The sequence below is a fragment of the Bos javanicus genome, chromosome 16 (assembly GCF_032452875.1).
Source record: "Bos javanicus breed banteng chromosome 16, ARS-OSU_banteng_1.0, whole genome shotgun sequence".
Taxonomy (NCBI): domain Eukaryota; kingdom Metazoa; phylum Chordata; class Mammalia; order Artiodactyla; family Bovidae; genus Bos; species Bos javanicus.
In genome coordinates, this window is record NC_083883.1 from 59,133,124 (window position 1) to 59,152,735 (window position 19,612).

The window sequence follows — 19,612 nt, forward strand, 5'->3', positions numbered from 1 at the left end:
TCATGTTGGTATATGTAGCTGCAACTCATTATTGGTAAATGTGGCTAGATAATACACTATTGAGTGACTATACGCCTTGTATACGTCTAGCCTTCTATTAACAGAGGTTGGGTTGCTTCCAGGTTTTGCTACTACCAACAATGCCACCACAAATGTTCTTGTATATACATGTAAGAAGTCCTGTGTAATAAAAACTTAGGAGTGGAATTACTGGGTCATGAAGCATGTATATTTTTAACTTTACTATGTAATATATACCAAATTGTTCTACAAAAGTCATCATGTCAATTCAGACTGCCATCAGGAACAATTTAATTTTTCCAAATTTTGTTCCTTGGAAACGTGGAGATCAATAGAGGCACTTTGTTTTTTTCTCTCAGTCTTTAAAGTATATATGATTTTAAAAATATTAACTCTATTTATAATATTTATAGTAACAGTGATGATAAATGGCAAGTTTTGGTATATTGAAATTTACCATAGGCTTTAACTTGTCCTTGGAGATTAACTTGCTCAAAATAGAGCTTTTTCTGCTATCCATGTACATGTATTTGAACTTGGTATAAAAGTGAAGAAATAAAGACTTGGCATATTCCTGCTGAAAAGGTGCCAAGTTCTGTTCTTGTAAACTGGCCTTAATCTGAGAAACTACTACATTTTGATTACATTCCTCAAAAATAAAGTATAAAATATATGTATATAAAATATATAGATATATATATATTCTGTAAAACAAGACCTCAATCTTGCCTTCAAAGATGTATAAAGAAATTAAGCTTGTATTTTACTTTTCTTTCAAAAACTTGAATTCAGACCAGCTCAGTATATCTAGAAGAGCATTTGAAGCATTGTAAAATTCATCACTCTTGCATTCAACATTCCTTTGATGTAAAGTCCACAGTTCTGTAGAGAAACAGTAAATAGTAACCCTCTCAATACCATAAATTAGTGCATTCTGCTAGTATGAGTTACATGAGTGCTGAATTCCCTACCTTAGGATTGCTACCAGTCAGGCTCCCATGTTTTAGATGGGGCTGCCACTCTATATGAATGTGTGTGCTGTTTACCTGGGCAGCTCACTGTAGCAGAGAGCAAAAAGAAGGAAAAGGAACAAATTTCCAAGTTTCTTCTTGAATGGGAAGATGGATGGATATGTGAAAAAACAGTGCAATACTTCCTATTAGGCAAAGCTCAAAGGTAAGTAGAAAACTATGTCTGATGTTATATTTGAAGCCAATCAAAAAGTTCAGTAACTGCTATTCAAGCAGCATCACTGCGCTCTGACGGTGAATTCTAAGGACAAGATCGCCCGCTACAAACTTTGGTGGCCTTGGTCAAGAAGCCGAAAGCACAGTGCCTTCTGGATGGCTCCATTTCACAGCAGAGCCTGCTCTCTGGGATCCCCAGTTTATATTTCTGTGGGGCCTTTCTCAGAAAAGCACAGAGAGTGTTCCCTTAATCCCTACCTACCCTACCATGTTCATCATGACTGTGGATGCCATTGCATGCCATACAACATGACTACTCAGACCTGGAAACTATGAATGAAGCAAGAATTCCCCGATTCTGCTTAGGTAAGTACACCTACTTAGATAAATACTTCTTGATGAAGTTCACCCTCTTCAGCATTAAGGCTTATGTGAGAAATCACTCAATGGACACATATTCAAAAGGTATTTACATAGAAGCCACAAAGGACTCCTTTATACAAACTGAATATATTTTCCTACTCTATCCATTGCCAGGGCTCCTTTTATTAAACCATGAAAAAGAATAGATTTTTAAAACTTTTAAGATATATGAAATAGTAACTAAGAGAAAGACTTAAATGTCATATTGACCTGAGTTCGAGTTACAGATCCATCAGTTATTAGCTATGTGACCCTGAGTAAGTTACTTAACCTCTCCATCCTTTCCTTTTTCTCCACTATGGAATAAATGGAAAGTCCTCCTGAGTTGACACCAGATCTGTCTTCAAAGCCTGTTCTTTTAACCACCACACTGGCCTGCTCCAGACACTTTGAATAGCACCTTGCATGCAGGAACTCACTACATCTCCGCAGGCTGATTGATTTATCTTGAGGCATACCTTCTTCAATCAAAAGCCATGACAGCTAAAGCGAAACTCCCAGGCACAAGAGAAACAGCTTTCTTCACTAAGTTTTACACACGCTCAATAGCTGGGTCTGAAACAGAGGAGCATCCCTTTCAAATAGTAATGAGACTGATAAATATGTTCTGTTCACATCACAGAAAACCACACTTCAGCACAGAAGCCATACTTCAGGTTAACCAGTTGTCTCAAAATCAGATATGCCTCCAAAGCTGGAAAGTCTACTGTTTTGAAAGATGAAGATGCACGATTTTAGTTAAGATATGAAATTTTAATTGGCTAGTTCAGCAAAATTTTATAGTTTCCTGTCTTCTGTATCTAAATATCTTGAATTAGGAACTGCAGTTATTTTGCATGTTATAGAAAGTTTACAACACTTCTGAAAACAGGGGTTGAGATGACCTAAGAGGTGCCAGATAGGTGCCATAAAAAGAGGCGCAGCCATAGTGCAACCAATATTCCTAGGAAGTATGGCAATCTAGAGATGGCACAGCTTCACTAAGAACATTCAAATTCAAAACTATGTGTAGCCAAACAAAACACATCTGAAAGTTACATATGGCCCTTTCACCAGAATTTGCAAATCCTATTTGCAAATTCAGAGAACAGGAAATAACGCCACCTCCTTCACTGTCCCTCAGTTATCCTGCAAGCAAAATTGACAGTGGTTTTGATGGCTGAGACAGCCTCTGCAAGTCAGGCTTCAGTGCTTCTTACGTCAAGTCAACCCTCCCCTGCCTGGCTTTTAAGCCATGGGCCACATCCCACTCTCAGAGCCAGACATGGTTGTCTATACTCTCAGACCACCAGGCTAATCTCCGTACTACTCCATATGCATGCTAGTCCCACACTCATTCCTGCCACCATCCTTGGCTCATCCTTTCCATGACCTCAAATGGCTTCACCACTTCTAGGCCAAGCCAAATTTAACCTATCTTTAATTTTGTTCGTGTCTGTGTATGTGTGTGCACGCAACGCATGTGCACTTTTTTAAATTCATGCAAAGAGCACAGAAAAGGGATGAATGAACCCAAACTACTTTGGCTGGGGTAGGGAAGGCTTCACAGAAAGGTGACATGTGAGCAGGGTATAGAAGGAAGAAGGCCGCCAAGTGGAGGAGAGGGAAGAGTGTGTATAGAATCCCGAGAGCCAGAGCAGGCTTGCAGAGATAAAAGGCTGGAGAAGGCTATGGTCAGAAGACCCTTGATGCCTCAATGAAGTGATAGGACTTGATCCTGGAGACAGAAGGATCTGATCAAGGCCCCTAGTCAATCCCATATCTTCCATGGAGTCTCCTCTTGCCATGCAAGTGTCTTCCTCCGAATTCCTACAGCCTTTAACAACCTTTAAGAACCACACAATCAGGTGTTATTACTCTCAGTTCTCAGGGCAGGAACCTTCTTCTTTTTAACTTCTATACCCTAACAGCACTTAAAAATGCTTAGCAAGTAAATGCTCAGTAAATTCCCAGAACTGACTGATTCAAATTCTTCTAGGGGTGGATTAAACAAACCAGGTTCTAGGGATAAGAGTAGGAAAAACTCTATAAGTCAAGGTCACTATAGACCTTACTATTGACCACGAGTGACAGGATACAGGACTACAAAAATTAAGTTCAAAAGCAACCACACTTGACTTCTGTGAACTTGGACTCCTCTCCTTTTGTCCCCTGCTTTGGCCCACTGCCCCAGCTGAGATTCACTCCTATTTCCCCTGGGAATTTAGAGCCAAAAGGGGAGGTACCAGCATATCTCTGGCTCTGAACATACCCCCACTGACTGGGAGGGCTGGAGACAATCAATGCATTTAGCAAATGCATCTGCCCCTGAAATAAAAGTGTGTGTCTGCTCCTGTGTGTCAATGCCAAGTTGCAGAAGGTTACCATAGCAACTCCAGCAGGATGCTGCAGTGGGCAGCTTTGCACAGAGGTGCAGAAAACCCATTCTTTAACATGTGGGCTTTTGCTGTACACATTGGATCTGAGCAGGCACATCATGGCTTCAGGCCCTGCCTTTGGGATTCTGCAAAAAAGGAAGTGGAACATTGAATATCTGCTCATCCAATCTTCCTTTTTTCATGTACCACACATGTCCCTTCTCATGCACAGTAAGCACTGCATGTAGAGCCCCCAAATAGGCTCTTTAGAAACATATAATTCCCTACACTCGTTCTTACACTGGATGATGAACAGACTGTGTACTTACTTGCACATCAGCATGACTTCCAACACAAAATTTACATCCACCAAATAACCCAGCAATTGTACATTTCAATGAACAGCGTATCCACAATGTCAGCATTCCCAGCCAGCCCCCAGTTTTTGTATTATTAGTACATTTCTAATGCAAAAGTAAACACCATCAAGACTATAGGTTGGGCTTAATGAGATCTACCGAGCTCTACTCCAGGAACTATAAACCAACTTTTCAAAGGACCAGGCAGTTTTTGAAATTGTTTTTCCACAGACTGGAGAGTGGGGGTTTACTCATCCACTTCTTAATGTTTCATGTCTCATAAGGAAAGAACATGAAAGGGATGTGAAATACCACTCCATTTGTGGTTCTAACCTACATACAGCCATCAGGAAGCCATGTCCCTACAAAGTGAACTTTAGTTGGTAGGGTAGTCAAATGGATGGAAAGCTTCCTGGACATTTTCACATTTTTTTCCTTGGATCTAGAAACTTACTGGTGGCTGTCTGTTAATTCTCTCCTTGGCAAAATAAGAATGGTGGTTTATAGCAGCACTAAAGAAATGGACTGCATGGCTGGCCTGCACCGCAAGGTGAGGTGGATCTGCACAGGGAGAAGTGAAGGAAATTTTGGATAACAAAGTCACATGCACCTGTGCATGCAAGCTGCAGAAGCAGGACCACAGTATCTTTTGCAGCTCAGTAGTGAAAAAAAGAGGAGTGGACTACAAGTAATGTAGAAGTTCGAGTATCTGAAGGAGTTTTGTGGGCTAAGAAAATTAAAATAGAGAGAGATGTAAACAAAGGAAGGAAGAGCTTCTTGACCCAGGGAAGCCATTCTTTGTGCAGGAATGCCCGTGTCTATCTCTCTAAGGAGGTTGAGAAAAAAGATGCCAATGTTAACAGACCACAGTCTGGATGATTTCTTTATTCAAGGAGTTGGAGACTTGGAGGTGTCTGTTACACGAAAGCATGGAGCTAGGACTTGCCAGATTGGACACCAGGGCTGTAAAAAACTTGTGTTCCGAAGGAAGGCCAGAGTGTCAGCAGCCTGTGTGTGCTTAGTCCTGTCTGACTCTTTGCGACCCCCTGGACTGCAGCCGGCCAGGCTCCTCTGCCCATGGGATTCTCCAGGCAAGAATACTGGAGTGGGTTGCCATGTCCTCCTCCAGGGGATCTTCCCAACCCAGGGATGGAACCCAGGGTCAGCAGCCTAGTGACAGATAAAGAGCTCTCACTGAGAGAATTCTTGAGAATCACCCAATCTGCCCTGCACAGGCCTGGCTAGGTGAGCAGTAGATACCTATTTTTAACTGTCCCCAGGAGATGCTGTTGGGGTCGGGGGGGGGGGGGGGGGGGGTGGTGGTCCAGGGGGCTTGAAGCCAAGAACTGAGCTTGTGGCCTGGGAGCAGGAAAAGGGCTTCTGGGAGTTGAGCTGGGAGCAGCCAAGAAGGGCTCCGGTGCGTGTGCTTATAAATGAAAGCCGGGGACGGTTTCAGAGGGACTCGGGCAACCTGTTCCTTGGGGGCCAAGGCAGCGCAGGGGAGGTGGGAGGCCCAGCATCCGGGTCGGATTCGGGGGAGAAGTCAGGTGCACTGAAGCGCCCGCCTGTAGGTCGGCTTGGAGAATGGTCTGGGTACGGGGCGGATCCAGGGAGGTAGGGTGGGGGAGGGGAGGTAGTCGGCGAGTGGGTGTGGAGAGCGAGCCAGAGTGGGGGGGCTGGGGGCGCCGGGCCAGCGCCTCGGGCCGCCTCGACCTCCCCCGGGACTCACCCAACACGAAGTAGGGCAGCTCCGTGTTCTCCAGGTCGTCCACCACGACCATTTCTCCCGGGAAGTCGTTGCGTACGGAGAAGAGGAGCTTGGGTTCGGAGGCCGAGGGGCTGTGCATGATGTTCAGGTCGTTCTCGCGCAGGAAGGGCAGCGCCGACACCGTGATGCTCTTGAGCTTGCACTCCAACTCCTTGGAAGGATCCACGTCGCCGGCGGCCGTGGCCAGCACCGTCGCCGGCCCCCAGCAGCAGGCGAGCAGGGCGCAGAGCCCGGCTAAAGCCATCTTGAGCCCCGGCCGCCTTCCTCCCAGCGCTGCGAAGGTGGGGGAGGCAGCGAGCGGGGAGGGAGCGAGCGAGCGAGCGAGCGCGGGAGGCGGGGGAGGTTGGGGAGGGGATGCGGAGCCGGGAAAGCCCGGGTCCCCCGGACCCAGATGCCGCTGGCCTGGTGCAGGGCTGAGGACAGCCCGCGCGCTCTTTGTTTCCCGGAGCTGCTTATCTGGGGAAGGCAAGAGGGGAGGTGGGGGGGAAGTGGGGAGAGAAGAAAGGAGAAGGAAGGACGTCGGAGGAAAGAGGAAGGGAGCTGAAGATGCTGGGGAATCAGGTCAGCCCCCAGCGGGCAGCCGGTGCTGCCGCCTTCCTCCTTTGCATCCCCCCAGCAGGAGCACGCTCTTGGCTATTAACTACCTGCACAGCATTTTTTTTTTTTTCCCCAGCCGTTTTTCCAATGCAAAATCTTCCCTCCCGCATTATCTTCCTGATGGCTTGGGAAGGGCGCGCGCGCACACCCCTTTAAATGTGCTTCCTCAAAGCCAGTGATGGGGGGTCTGTAGATGCAAATACTCCCCCAGTTGTTTTGTAGATATAGGTGGTTCCATTCTTGTCTTTTTTTACCCACTAAAATTGGATTTTTATATTGGATAAGCGTGTGCTGGAATAAATGCACGTGTGTGTTATTACTCAGCACTAACGATGCAGAAATATGTTTAGAGGGAATATTTTGTATGTACATATATATAGATAGATTGTGTGAATGACAAATAACAAAGTCAGTGTATTGCATACAGTTAAGCAGGAAATTAGAACTTTTATTTGCTATTTCTCTCTCCCTTTTCCGTTCCATTTCTGTTACCAATCTTATCTGTGGTAAGCAATATAAAGATCATTTGGAGCTGGCTATAATTGATAGAAAAAGTAGAGCTAGCTCAAAGAATTGTTGAGCTTTTAGTTATAGAGAATCCAGTAAACAGAACAGAGCTGGAAGAAAATGTAAGAAAAACAAAGTTTCTAGACACCCTTAACAAATGGAAAAGGAATAAAAAAATATCCTTGGGCATGGGCCAGGTCAAACCCAGTCCAATCAAGGGTAGAACAGGGTAGATAATAAAAACGTCACTAACAACAAAAACCCTTGAAAGTTTTGTTTCCATTAGTGCTGGGCAGTAATGCCTTAAGTCTTAACAAAATGATGATAGTATGCAATAAACTGATAGAAAAGTGATTTTTGTATGTGCTAGTATTTGATGATTAACTGAACTTTCTCTTACAGGATAACCTTTAACTCATTTCAAAAGTTTGCCGAAACTAACACAACATTGTAAATGAACTATACTTCAATTAAAAAAAAAAGTTTGCCCTTAAACATTTATTCAATGCTGACTTAAATACTAAGTGCTGTAAGACTATGTTATAAATAATTCCTAATCTCTGGGAATTTAATGCACCACCATTTTCAAAGAGGATTTCCACTTTAGAACAATTTCATTCTCATTCTACCTAGTGTCAATTTATTGGCATCTCTGAATGTATGTCCTTTTAAAGAAACAACAAAAAAAGCTTTTGCCATATATTTGACAAGGTTACTCTAGTTGATGAATGGGAATAAAGAAAATGAGTCATATATTTAAGGTCACATTTAAGGAGTGAAGGTCTTGCTTATAAGAAAAGAGATAAAGACTTTATAACAGTTTTTTTTTTAACATATCTAAGAACTGTTACCATGTAGCATTGCAAATTACTGCAAAAAGCATTTATCAGCTAATGACTTTTTTAAACTCTTCTTCATAGGAGATACTGAGATAAAGACCCCATGGTGTCTCTTTTGCCTACTCTCTCTAGCATAAAAACCAGTATTAACTTTGTTACTCAAGGTTCCCCATTGAAAAATTAGAGTGATAACGAGAAAATACACTTGGTCTTAGAATGTGAGAAATAGCATGAAACTACCAGATCATCTATTAGTCCAGTTTCTCATTTGACAGATAAGGAAGCTGAGGACAGTGAAACAGTGAAGCAGTTTGCATGCTTGCGTGTGGTCAGTCGCTTCTGCTGCTGCTGCTGCTAAGTTGCTTCAGTTGTGTCGGACTCTATGTGACGCCATAGACGGCAGCCCACCAGGCTTCTCTGTCCCTGAGATTCTCCAGGCAAGAACACTGGAGTGGGTTGCCATTTCCTTCTCCAATGCATGCATGCATGCTAAATCACTTCAATTGTGTCCGATTCTGTGCGACCCCATGGACTTCAGCCCGCCAGGCTCCCCTGTCCATGGGATTCGCCAGGCAAGAATACTGGAACGGGCTGCCATGCCCTCCTCCAGGGGATCTTCATGCGTTGCCAGCTGACTGTTCACCTCTGAGCCAGGGGAGGAAGCCCCAGTGAAGCAGTTTACCCAAGATCAATCTGCCAAGAAGGAGTGGGGGAGTGAAGACCACAAACAAGATTTTGCCTAGGGCCCTTTCCACTACACAATTACAGGACATCTAGGTACACCCATGGATAATTTCTGGACTTTAATGGCTCCCAGTAATTCATTCAGTAAACATTTGCATACCTACCATATGCTGTGCATTAGACTAAGCATGGACAGATTCTAGGGAAAATACTCTTCTTGCTTTTGAGTAGCATATAATCTATTATTGTTTTGAAATCTTTCTTCCTCATTTTCTGAAGTGTATTGAGTCATTTTAGAAAACCCAAGTGAACCATTTGATTTTCTGATAAGTCAATATTGACTTTACTTTGCCTATCTATAGTTTTTACATGATTACATTTTTACATACTTTCTCATTCACAGTCACAAGAAAAAGGGTACATGGATTAAACGTCCATTTAGAAGAGGATGGCAGAGGATGAGATGGTTAGATAGCATTACCGACTCAATGGATATGAATTTGAGCAAGCTCCAGGACATAGGGAAGGACAGGGAAGCCCAGCGTGCTGCAATCCATGGGGTATCAAAGAGTCGGACACAACTGAGTGACTGAACAACAACAAATTGAATTGGAAAGACTTGGAATTTGTGGAAGGGTCGAGCAAGAGGACTATGCACATAAAAAGAGATAGTATATCGCCAGGGCACTGGATTCCTGTAAATATGCATACACTGTGACGTGGCCTTTTCTTAGGGAAGTAAACACCTAGAGATGGGGAGAAGTTGAAGTTCACAGGAACTAGAGCATCTCTTCTGTATGATGTTTTACTTTTAAATGGGACTGGGAGAAATTTGTATACATCTAAATAACTACCTTTGTATACAGGCAACATGATGTAGTGAAGCAATAGACTTGAAGTCAAGTCTCAACTCCATAATTTGCTTCTTTGGAGGTGAGCCTGGAACATTATTATTTTGCATATTAATAACAGATAGGTTTATTACTACATATCCATCAGTGCAGCTTTTAATACCACTTTAAACATGCATATCATCCTAGAGACAAATCAGTTTGAACCTGGACTATTCTTATCTTCATTGTCCCCCTCAATAAAATGGGGCCACTGATCTCTGCCCATCCCACAGGTTATAGAAGTACAAATACTTATATTGACTAAGACACTATAAAATAGCAGGTTCTGTCATCTCCAATCCTGACTTTCTTCCTGAGGTCTAACTTCCATATTCCAGCTCCAATGGCCTTGCTCCCTGACTCATAATAGCTTTTGAATGCTTCTCCTGCTTTTAAACTCTTTCTTAGACAGCTACCAGGTTGATCTTTATTAATCTTACTTTCCTCATGCCATTCTAGTTTTTCTTTTCCCACAGGATAAAGTTCAAATACCATAGTTTGGAAATTCAAAAACTTTTCCAAATTTCATACTCTTTATTCTGTTAGATGTTGTGCTTACTACACTGTCCGGTTCCCATTCCCCCACAACACACAAACATATCCCCACCAAATTAAAGTCCGCAACCCATTTTTACTCCTCCCATGCCATTCTGTCCACCACTCAGTGTTCTCCAGATCCTCTCTTATCTGCAGACGAATCTCAGCCCTTAGCTATGAAGTGAGACTTTCCATCACTCCCTTTACCCATAGGTCCCTTCACAGAGCCCTTATGTGCGTGCACACGTGCACACACATGCACACACGTGCACACACACACACACACAAAACCTTAGAAGGTCAATGGCCATTTCCCAACATAGTGTCTTACATTTTTATTAGCAAAATAGAACATTTTTATTAGCAGAACAGAAACAATAATGCATGCTTTTTAGAATAGGTGTGAGAAGGAAATGAGACTATGTATATAAAGGATCTAAAATTTTGACAGTTGGTGCTCATGAGTGATAGCCGTTGCCACTCTTCAATTATTTCAGAAAGAAAATAGGCTTCAGAACTTTTTTCATGAGATTTTTTTCCCAGGTAGTAACCAAAAGCAAATCAAGTGACTAATACTCTTTGGCATATACCCAGGATAAATGATATGTCCACCAAAAGAATGTACAAGAACATTAATTGCATGTTTACTCATGTAAAACAAAAATGGAAACAACTCAACTATGCATCAATAGGAGAATGAATAAATAGCATACAGTCATGTGATGGAATACTACACAGCAATAAAAAATATTGTGCAACAATGTGGATGAATTTTGCAGACATAGGGGAATGAAACCAGACACAGAAGAGGTTATCCTCTAAGATAAAATATTTATGAAATTCATGACAAGGTAACATTACTCTTTGATGCTGGAAGTCAGAATAGTGGTTATCTCTGCAGGGAAGGGAGTTTGGACTGAGAATGTCAGGACAAGCTTCTTGGAAATGCTGTGGGTAGTGATCACATGGATGCATGTATAGGCAAAATATATCAAACTGTACACTGATGGAATTTGTAATGTCTAGTTCAGTTCAGTTGCTCAGTTGTGCCTGACTCTTTGCAACCCCACGGACTGCAGCATTCCAGGCCTCCTTGTCCATCACCAACTTCCGGAGCTTGCTCAAACTCATATCCATCAAGTTGTTGATGCCATCCAACCATCTCATCCTCTGTCATCCCCTTCTCCTCCTGCCTTCAATCTTTCCCAGCATCAGGGTCTTTTCCAGTAAGTTAGTTCTTCACATCAGGTGGCCAAAGTATTGGAGCTTCAGCTTCAGTATCAGTCCTTCCAATGAATATTCAGGACCGGTTTCCTTTAGGATGGTCTGGTTTGATATCCTTGCAGTCCAAGGTACTCTCAAGAGTCTTCTCCAACACCACAGTTCAAAAGCATCAATTCTTCAGTGCTCAGCTTTCTTTGTGGTCTAGTAATGTCTAGTATACCTAACTAAGCTGTTTTTTACATGGCTTTGGACATGACTGAAGCGACTTAGCAGCAGCAGCAGCAGCGGACCCTATAGAAGAAGAAAGCAGATGCAATTTTTTTTCTTTCTACAAGTTGTTTTCTTGTCTCCCAACTCTATACCCTCTTTCCTTCTTCTTTAGAGGTTTTGGAAATTTTAACTTTCCTTCCCTGAAGATTGGTAGTCATTTGTTCAACTTCCCCTTTCCTTTACCACTCCTTTCTACTATTTTTTTTATAAGAGTCTCGAAATTTGGTGTCTTTTCACCAGGGAAAGTTCAGGGGGCGTCTGTCTGTAGGAAGCGCAGGAGTAAATAACTCAGCAGTTGGATAGTAACAGATTTAGACTTTCACTGGTCCACTTCCATGTTTTATCCTGGGGACTGCTCTCTGACATGTTTTGTAGCTTAAGGCGAAAAGATACCTACAATCCAGAGAGGGAAGGTCAAAGCTATAAAAGATGCAGAGGAGAGAGTAGAGGTGAAAGAGATGAGTGGAGCTAAGGGGTATGTATGGGAGGAATATTTCTCATTTTCCCCATTCACTCAGAACAGCTGGCTTCCTGATGCTTTTTAGATAATCCTGGTATATACTACTTCAACATTCGGTAAACCTCTGTCTGCTTTTCTTTTTTATGCTTCTTTATGAAAATAATCCTTAATGTTGGTTTCCATTTTTAAATGAAACTAAATCAAAAGACTTCTCTCCCTTTCTGACTTCGTATTTTCCTCTCCATATTTTCCCCATCACACAAGTTAGTGTGAACCCCTCACATCCCTTTGCCAGCTCCAACCCCCAGCTCTTCTGTTGAATTGGATTCTTTCTTCAACTATTACGCTCCCATGCTCTGCCAAAATTTAGTGCAGTATGCTAGTTAGCTGGAAATATTAATTCAGTTTTGCACCCTCATTAGGACATTTAGAACTATATTTCATATTTTTTGATTCAAAGTTAATATTTTTTCCTTTACTCTTTCCTTCCCACCCCCATCTCTCTCTCTCTCTTTCATTCTTCCTTTTTCTCTCTCTTCTCTCAATTCACAGGCTCAGCAACAGCACCTGCTTCACAGAAACACAGAAACAAGGCTGTTCCTGTTCTGACTTCTCTAGTCTTCCTTTAAAAACCAAGTGGAGATTCCCTCTTCCTGACACACACTAAAGTGAAAAGAGGCATGCCCAAGGAAAACACCACAGGCAAAACAGTTCACTTTGGGGGAGGCAGGACATTTTTTCCTCTTAATTTCGCCCCAGAAACCTAAAGTTCTTTTCTTTGCCTTTGTCTTCACAGTCCTGGTTTGGGGACATAATGTTTCTTGATTTAGCTGTTCAGAGTCTCTAGATCTCTTTCTCTGTCTGCTCACTGAGTTCCTGCTGTCTTTTGCCTCTCTCTCTCTCTCCTTGATCTATGATGTGTGTACATGTATGTGAGAGAGGCAGAAAATACAATAAGATAAAGATTCTCACCTGGGCAGTGATTTCTAATTAAGTAATTCAGGACCGTGACCAAGAGGCTAAAATGCACAAAACAACCAAATAAAACCTCAAATTAGAAGGAAAATGGCTCAAATGGGTCCTTATCTCTGCAAGTTCTAGTTAAGCAAGCAAACAAAATGGTCTGGGACAAATGATTATGGAAACTCAGAAGAATAGAAGAAAATGTAATTAGCTTCCAAGCGTCTTTCTGTTCCTCAGCCTTCTTCGACTATCCAACTCCCCAGTCATGAATTTATCCAAGGCTCCCTTACCCATACCAAAAAAAAAAAAAAAAAAGTCTCTGCTGCAAAGCTGGGAGGGTTAACAGAGCTGGTACCCCAGCCAGCCAGCTAACCAAAGAAGACAGCCGGTGAGGCCCCGAGCCCGCCCCCAGTCAAGCCTCCCAGCCAATGGGCGCCCGTGGGGAGTGTGGAGCTGCGTCTCATTGGCTGCCCACCTACGTGCATTAGAAAGAAAGCGAGAGGCAGGCAGGGGAGCATTGTTATCTTAAGACACTCATCTGGTGTGTGAGCCTGCAGGTGAAACTGCTTAGGTGAAAAGCGCGGAGTCGGAGCGGGGACACGCTGGGCTACAGCCTGGGATGGAATCCGCCCGCCTCGGAAGCTGCTCTGCTCGCGGCTGCTCGGGCAGCGTCTTCGCTGAGCTCAGAGGACACCGTTAGCATTTGCCCGGGGATGTGCACCTGCCGTGCGCGGCGAGCGTCCGGGCAGGTCTGCAGGCAGCCGAGGGAGCAGTGAAGCTGGAGGAACTGTCTCTACCCATGGGCAAGGCAGTAATTCCGGGAGACAGACAGGGCGAGTGAGTCTCTACAGAGTTGGGAGGAAGGCACGAGCTTGGCTTTCTCTTCGGTGCAGGGATAGAGGACTCCCCGGGTCGGGGTTGGTACTTTCCTTCCCTCTCCACCCGCGAGCGCCCCGAACCAGCGTCCGAGCCCCACTTCAAACATGCTGTGGATGCCAGGCATCCTGGCTGCTCAGCTGGAAGAAGGCAGCAGGCAAGTGGTCTGACGGCGGCGCGGCGGCGGCAGCGGCAGCAGCAAAGCGGGGAGCAAGATTTGAAAAGAGACATCCGCTCCCTTTCACACGCTGAGGGGGAGGCATTCACGTTTTCCCCAAATGAGAAGGAGCCACGAGACATCATGAAGTAAAAACTTTGGAAAGCTGCCATTGGAGATGTTGCACAAAAACCTGGAACCTTTCAGGAGTCTCCTCCCAGGCGGTGGAGGTTTGGGGAGCAGCTGATAGAGCAAGGAGGGCTCTTGCAGGACTCAAGGTAACAGTGCAGGGGGTTGGTGGTTTTTCTCCACCGCCCTTTTTCGTTGTCTTTTTGGTGTGTCTCTTGATAAGGGGATGCTTTTGCTCTCCTACAGCCTTCTTGTCCTGGTGCCTGGCAGTTGCAGGCAGAGGGAATGATCCCCCTCGCCTCTTAGTTTCTGTCTTGTGGGGCTGAGCAGTGGACTTTGGGGTTTAGCTTGAGACCGTCCTGTTATTGCCTCCTGGTGTTGGTTGCATGGCTGTCACACGACTTGGGCACTCTGCCTGACCTATATTGCTTTTGCTTGGTTTAAGTCCTCAAAGTTAGTGCAACTCCCATTAGCTTCAGAAAACCTGTCAGGCTGCATAATTGCAGAAGATGACAAGGACTTCTGCCTACCCAGCGGATGCTGGATTGGACTGTACATGGTTCCCTATGTTTGGGACGGGCCCCCAAGAGCTGAGGTCGGCATACACGATCCACACGTTCACAGATATTCACACATTCCTAGAGCTCTATTCACATGTCCATAGAGCTCCCTGGCATGTCTGTAGAGGCCTGTCTCTTGCTCCCACGCACATACAGCCAGGAACAAATAAAGATTGAAGAGTGAACCCTGTGGGTTGCAAATAGTCTCCCCAGGGTGGCAGCAGGAACCCCACTGATTGAGTGGAAACTGGTAGCTTGCTGGGGACACTGGGGAGAGAATTGCTATGCTGGAAGGAAGGGCACGCTGAGATTATCTGGCCATCTTTCTGGGTACTCATCTAATGCTGCCTATGGTATGTGTGTGTGTGTGTTTGTGTGTGCCTGTTAACAGCTATATGAAGGAAGCAGGCTGCCTCTAGAAGCAGCATGCATGTGCAACTCCCTGCCCAGGCCCCAGATGCCTGGAGTGTTCCTGCCTAGTAGGAACATGAACTTGGGAGCTGCTCTTCCAGCCCAGAGGAGTTTTCTGCTCACCAAGCAGTCCCTCTGCATGGTACATATTTATCCAGGGTATATAGACCTAAGCCAAATATCAACTAATAATCAAGCTAATGCACTGTAACATGACTGAACAGACCCCATCCATAAAGAACTGTGTGTGCTCTTCCTTGCTCTCGGAGTCAGGTGCCCTGAGCAGAAGCAAATGTTTTTGTTCAAAGGAGAGCAATTATAACAGGCCAGGCTTCTAGCTGGGCAATCTGAGCCTCGTCCAGCAGGGACAATGATCTGTCAGCATAGAGCTATCAGGAGAATAAAAGGTATGTTGTAAGTCAAGTATTTCTGCCTCTGTCTTCTCCAGACATGTGCAGGGCGAAGAGATTCTCTTTCTGACCATGCTTCCTAGAATACGTGCAATTGCCAGTGTTAACCAAGAAGCTAAAGTATTTTACAAAATCCCCTGGGGGGCAGTCTGATGACATCAGACGACAGCAAAGTGATTCTGGAGTTTGTGTGTTTTCCCTCTTGGTTTCACACAGTTATGTGTATGTTATTTGTTGATGGCAGGACCCTCTGGAGTTCCCTTCCATCCAAAATAAGTTGCTTTGCAGCACTGGGGGCATGACCAAGCACTGCTGTCACAATGATCCTGAAATTTTCCATCACAGCTGCTGCTATACATATATATGTGTGTGTGTGTGTGTGTATACCTTCTTTTTAGCTTCTGACTACTTGCCTACTGTGGGGAAAAACGCATGCTTTGTTTCTTCGAGGAGGGATATGTTTTGAGTTGGTAGAGAGCCTGGATACTGTGAAATGTTTGAGGAAAAAGCAAATATCAGACCATGGTTTTCCCTGCTGGAGGGCAGCTGGCACCAAAGGGTTTAACAGCTGTTCTGCAGCCATGGAGAAGACAGTAGCATCCCGGACTCTTGCTTCTCACTCCTCCCCAAAAATGGGGCTGGCTTTGTCTCCAAGAATGGAGGGATGTGTGCTGCAGTGTGGCCACAAGAAAGGAGGAAAGGAGGGATGGGCTGGGGAGTGAGGAGGGTTCCTGCTCTGTTAGCATTGGGCCAGACTCAGAGATGGGCGATGTCTTCCCCCATTTAGGCCCTTAAGATCATCCTCTGGGTTTTCCCTTCTGGACTTCTAACAGGTTGTTTACTGAGCAAGACCAGAGGGCAAAGAACATACCTGCGTCATCAACTCCTTCTGATCCCCTTTCCCAAGACACAGGCTGGCCACTGGGGAGCCTGGCACAAAAACATCCTCTGAGACGGTGCTCCAAAATCCCTCCCCAGCTCATAAACAAGAAGTAATCTGGAGGGACTGGAGACATCTGTGTGGGTACTTTCTGCTGAGTGGGATGCTTAGTGTTGAGGGTTCCTGATTAATGTTTTGTTTTCTCCACTGTGCAGATTATTTTTGGTGATTCAACTCTTTCTCTTAAATAATAAGACCTTGTATGTACATTTTACAATGGCATACTTTTCCAAAGGGCTAAAGGTATTTTAGGGAGTTCATCTAATTAATCTTCACATGCCTTATGGTCTCATTTATCTTTGATTACCCTAACAAGTAGAGCTACAATGAGTTTAGCCTCCTTCTTGGAAAAAGGAGGGCAGAGGACCTTGGAAGATGAACTAGTTTACTCTGAAACAATTCAGGGAAACTACGGAATGGGGTCTGGGTCTCGTCACTCCTAAATCACTCCCAGGCTCTCCAGGTATCTCCTAGGGAATGGTTTAATTGTGGTAGCCATGATTTGACTCAGCTGTTCTATAATTCGCAGGAATGGGAGGCTGCAGTAACCTAGGACTTCGCCTCTAGCACTGACCTAAGAGCTACGAGGGATACGAAGCCTTATAAGACCTTGTCTTTGCCCTCAATGATCTTACATTCTAGTTAGGAAAATAGGCTTACATCTGGGGAAAAGGTAAATGACAACATACATTCTAAACAGCCGTTCAATACAAGAAATTCACAAGGCTGACCTAATTCATCTACAATCGATTTGTGCAGATAACAAGAGCTCTCAATATTCCAAGGAAGGAAAATTTGAATTGTGCCTTGGGATAGAGTGGGATTTGTTTGGAGAGGAAGAGATGGTAAAAAGATCCCAGTTGACAGAGAGGCTCACTGCAGCACAGTTGAGGAAGCTGGAAACTTCAAGGCTTGCATGTTTCCATGGGATTTGCTCTAAGCCACTTCTCCACTTGGATCCTGGTAACTGCATACATCTGGGTTAATTACTTGAAGCATAGAGTGGCCTAGGGGAAGCTGCCCTCACATGAGACGGAGGGATTTGAAATGTTGGACATCTCATTAGACACTGAAAATTACCTAAGCCTTCTACCCACCCTCAAGTCTAATCCATATATTATAGGAATAATAGTGCTCAAGGTCAGAGAGCTTTTCAACAGCATATCAAAAATTTTGGAGAAAGATATTGGGGAGGGGAGTAGGCAAATTTCAAGAGAATATGAGAAAATCTCATATTTTTTTTTTTTTTAGACTGAGAATCTCCTGAGAGCGAGAGCCTTGATTTTCCTTCATTTCCTGTTTCACCACCCAAATATCCCTATTGAGGTTTACCTGGAGCCGGCAAAACGCCAAAGCCCTCAGGCGTTTAGCACTGAGGAGACTTTCCATCTTAAGATTCTTGAGCGTGCCCATGTACATAACCTCTCATCTTCCCTCCTTTTCCTTTTTAATAAAACATATGCTGTAGCAGTCACCAAGGAGGAGACCACAAAAGCAAGAGGGTGGGTGTGGTATTGCCCGCAGCTGTACCACGAGGAACTGTGATTGCTCAGCTGAACAGCAGAGGGGGGGAGTCAATCTGCCAGCCAAGGAAGGGCCAAGGGCTGCCTGGCACCTGGAGATGGCTCCGACCTGACAGCCACACACACTGACTCCAGTCATGAGCCTTGTTTTCTAGCGAAGGGGTCAAGGCAAACACAGAACTGGTGAAACCCTATTCCTCAGCCTTCACTTGGTTTGAGACCTTCATTCACTCTACCTGTCACTGGTTGCTTCGGTGGCCCCATTCTGACATGGACAAAATTCCAGTGGGGCCCTGAGAACTGAATGACTTACCTAAAGTCACTTCATTGTGGCTCTCAGGTCAAAAGGAAGGTCCCCAAGAACCTGGTGGGTGTGTGATTGCTTAGCCCCAGGAGTTCACTCTGAGGACAAGTCCTCAGGGATATGTACTTTCTCTTGAAAATTCTCCCTTAGGCCTTGTTTTCACCTTTGTTTCCTATGTTAAGTGACCCTGAGTTGGTTGGTGGGACAGAGGCCCTTTATTTTATTCTCAAGTATTGCCTGCCATGTTTGGGGGCTAACCTAGAGGTCCAGGCCCATGGGCATGTGGTTAGTGACTGTGGGCCAAAGCCCCTTCCATTTGGGGGTGAAGAGAGGCAGCCCAGTTGTCCTTCAGCCTGGGGGCTGCGAGGGATGGGTCTCATTTCAGTGACTAGGATGCAGGCTGCTGTCTCTGGAAACTATTGCTCTGCCGTGCAGATGGAAGTAAAGTTGAGGAACATCATTAGAGTATGGAATTCTCAACAGCCAAATGCTCTATCATTCCTTTCACTGAAGCTCACGTGAAACATAAATATACCTGGCATGCTGGATTAGGTGAAGGGTGGGCAATCTGATACCTCCCAGGACTGAGCTCTGCCCCACACTGTAGTACTCATATGGCGGCCACCAGCCACGTGTAACTCTTGAGCACTTGCAGTGAGTGTTGAAAGTGTAAAAATGCACACTGAGTTTTGAAGACGTGGCTTAAAGGAAGAGAATTTCAAATACCACAGTTTCTTTTAATATTGATTACACATTAAAATTATACTGTATATTTTGGGTTAAATAAGATATATTATGATTAGTTTCACCCATTTCCCTTTACTTTCTAATGTGGCTATGTGGCTCACATTATATTTCTTTTGGGCAGTGCTGGTCTAGTTTTGCAGAGCAGTGACAGCTAATGTGGAGAAAGAACAGAGGCTTAAAACAAGAGGGGCCAGAAACATAAAGAGAGAGAACTTGGATGGAAAGATGGTGAGCAGCCCAAAGAATGTCTGTCATGTATTTCCAAAGTTGAAAGTCAAGGAGGGTACAGATAGCTGAAGCTGGCTTGTTTGATGGTGACCTTACCAACTGTGACTCAGCCCAGTCTTAAGCATTTGTAGAGCATTGCTGCTCCCAGTTCACATGGAAACAATTAGCAGGTAGGAGGCCTAGGAATTTTATCCTAATTTTTTTGTGGTTCTGCCTGACAGTAGAAATATCCAAGTTA

General features: G+C 44.4%; 2 protein-coding genes across 3 annotated transcripts in view; one reads left to right on the plus strand and one right to left on the minus strand.

Annotated features, from left to right (window-relative positions):
* Positions 1-6,970, minus strand: part of ASTN1 (astrotactin 1) — a 356,850-nt gene extending 349,880 nt beyond the window's left edge. Inside the window, exon 1 of one of the 2 annotated variants that reach the window (XM_061383286.1) lies at positions 6,077-6,970. In XM_061383286.1, coding sequence (XP_061239270.1) covers positions 6,077-6,359 — 283 coding nt within the window. In that variant the 5' untranslated portion in view covers positions 6,360-6,970. The remainder of the gene's footprint in view (positions 1-6,076) is intronic. The other variant, XM_061383285.1, reaches the window with a different exon arrangement.
* A 6,586-nt stretch (positions 6,971-13,556) lies between these two features.
* The window catches only part of BRINP2 (BMP/retinoic acid inducible neural specific 2), a 142,564-nt gene continuing 136,508 nt past the window's right edge, over positions 13,557-19,612 (plus strand). Inside the window, exon 1 of the mRNA XM_061383287.1 lies at positions 13,557-14,400. The gene's annotated coding sequence lies outside the window, so the exon portion shown is untranslated. The remainder of the gene's footprint in view (positions 14,401-19,612) is intronic.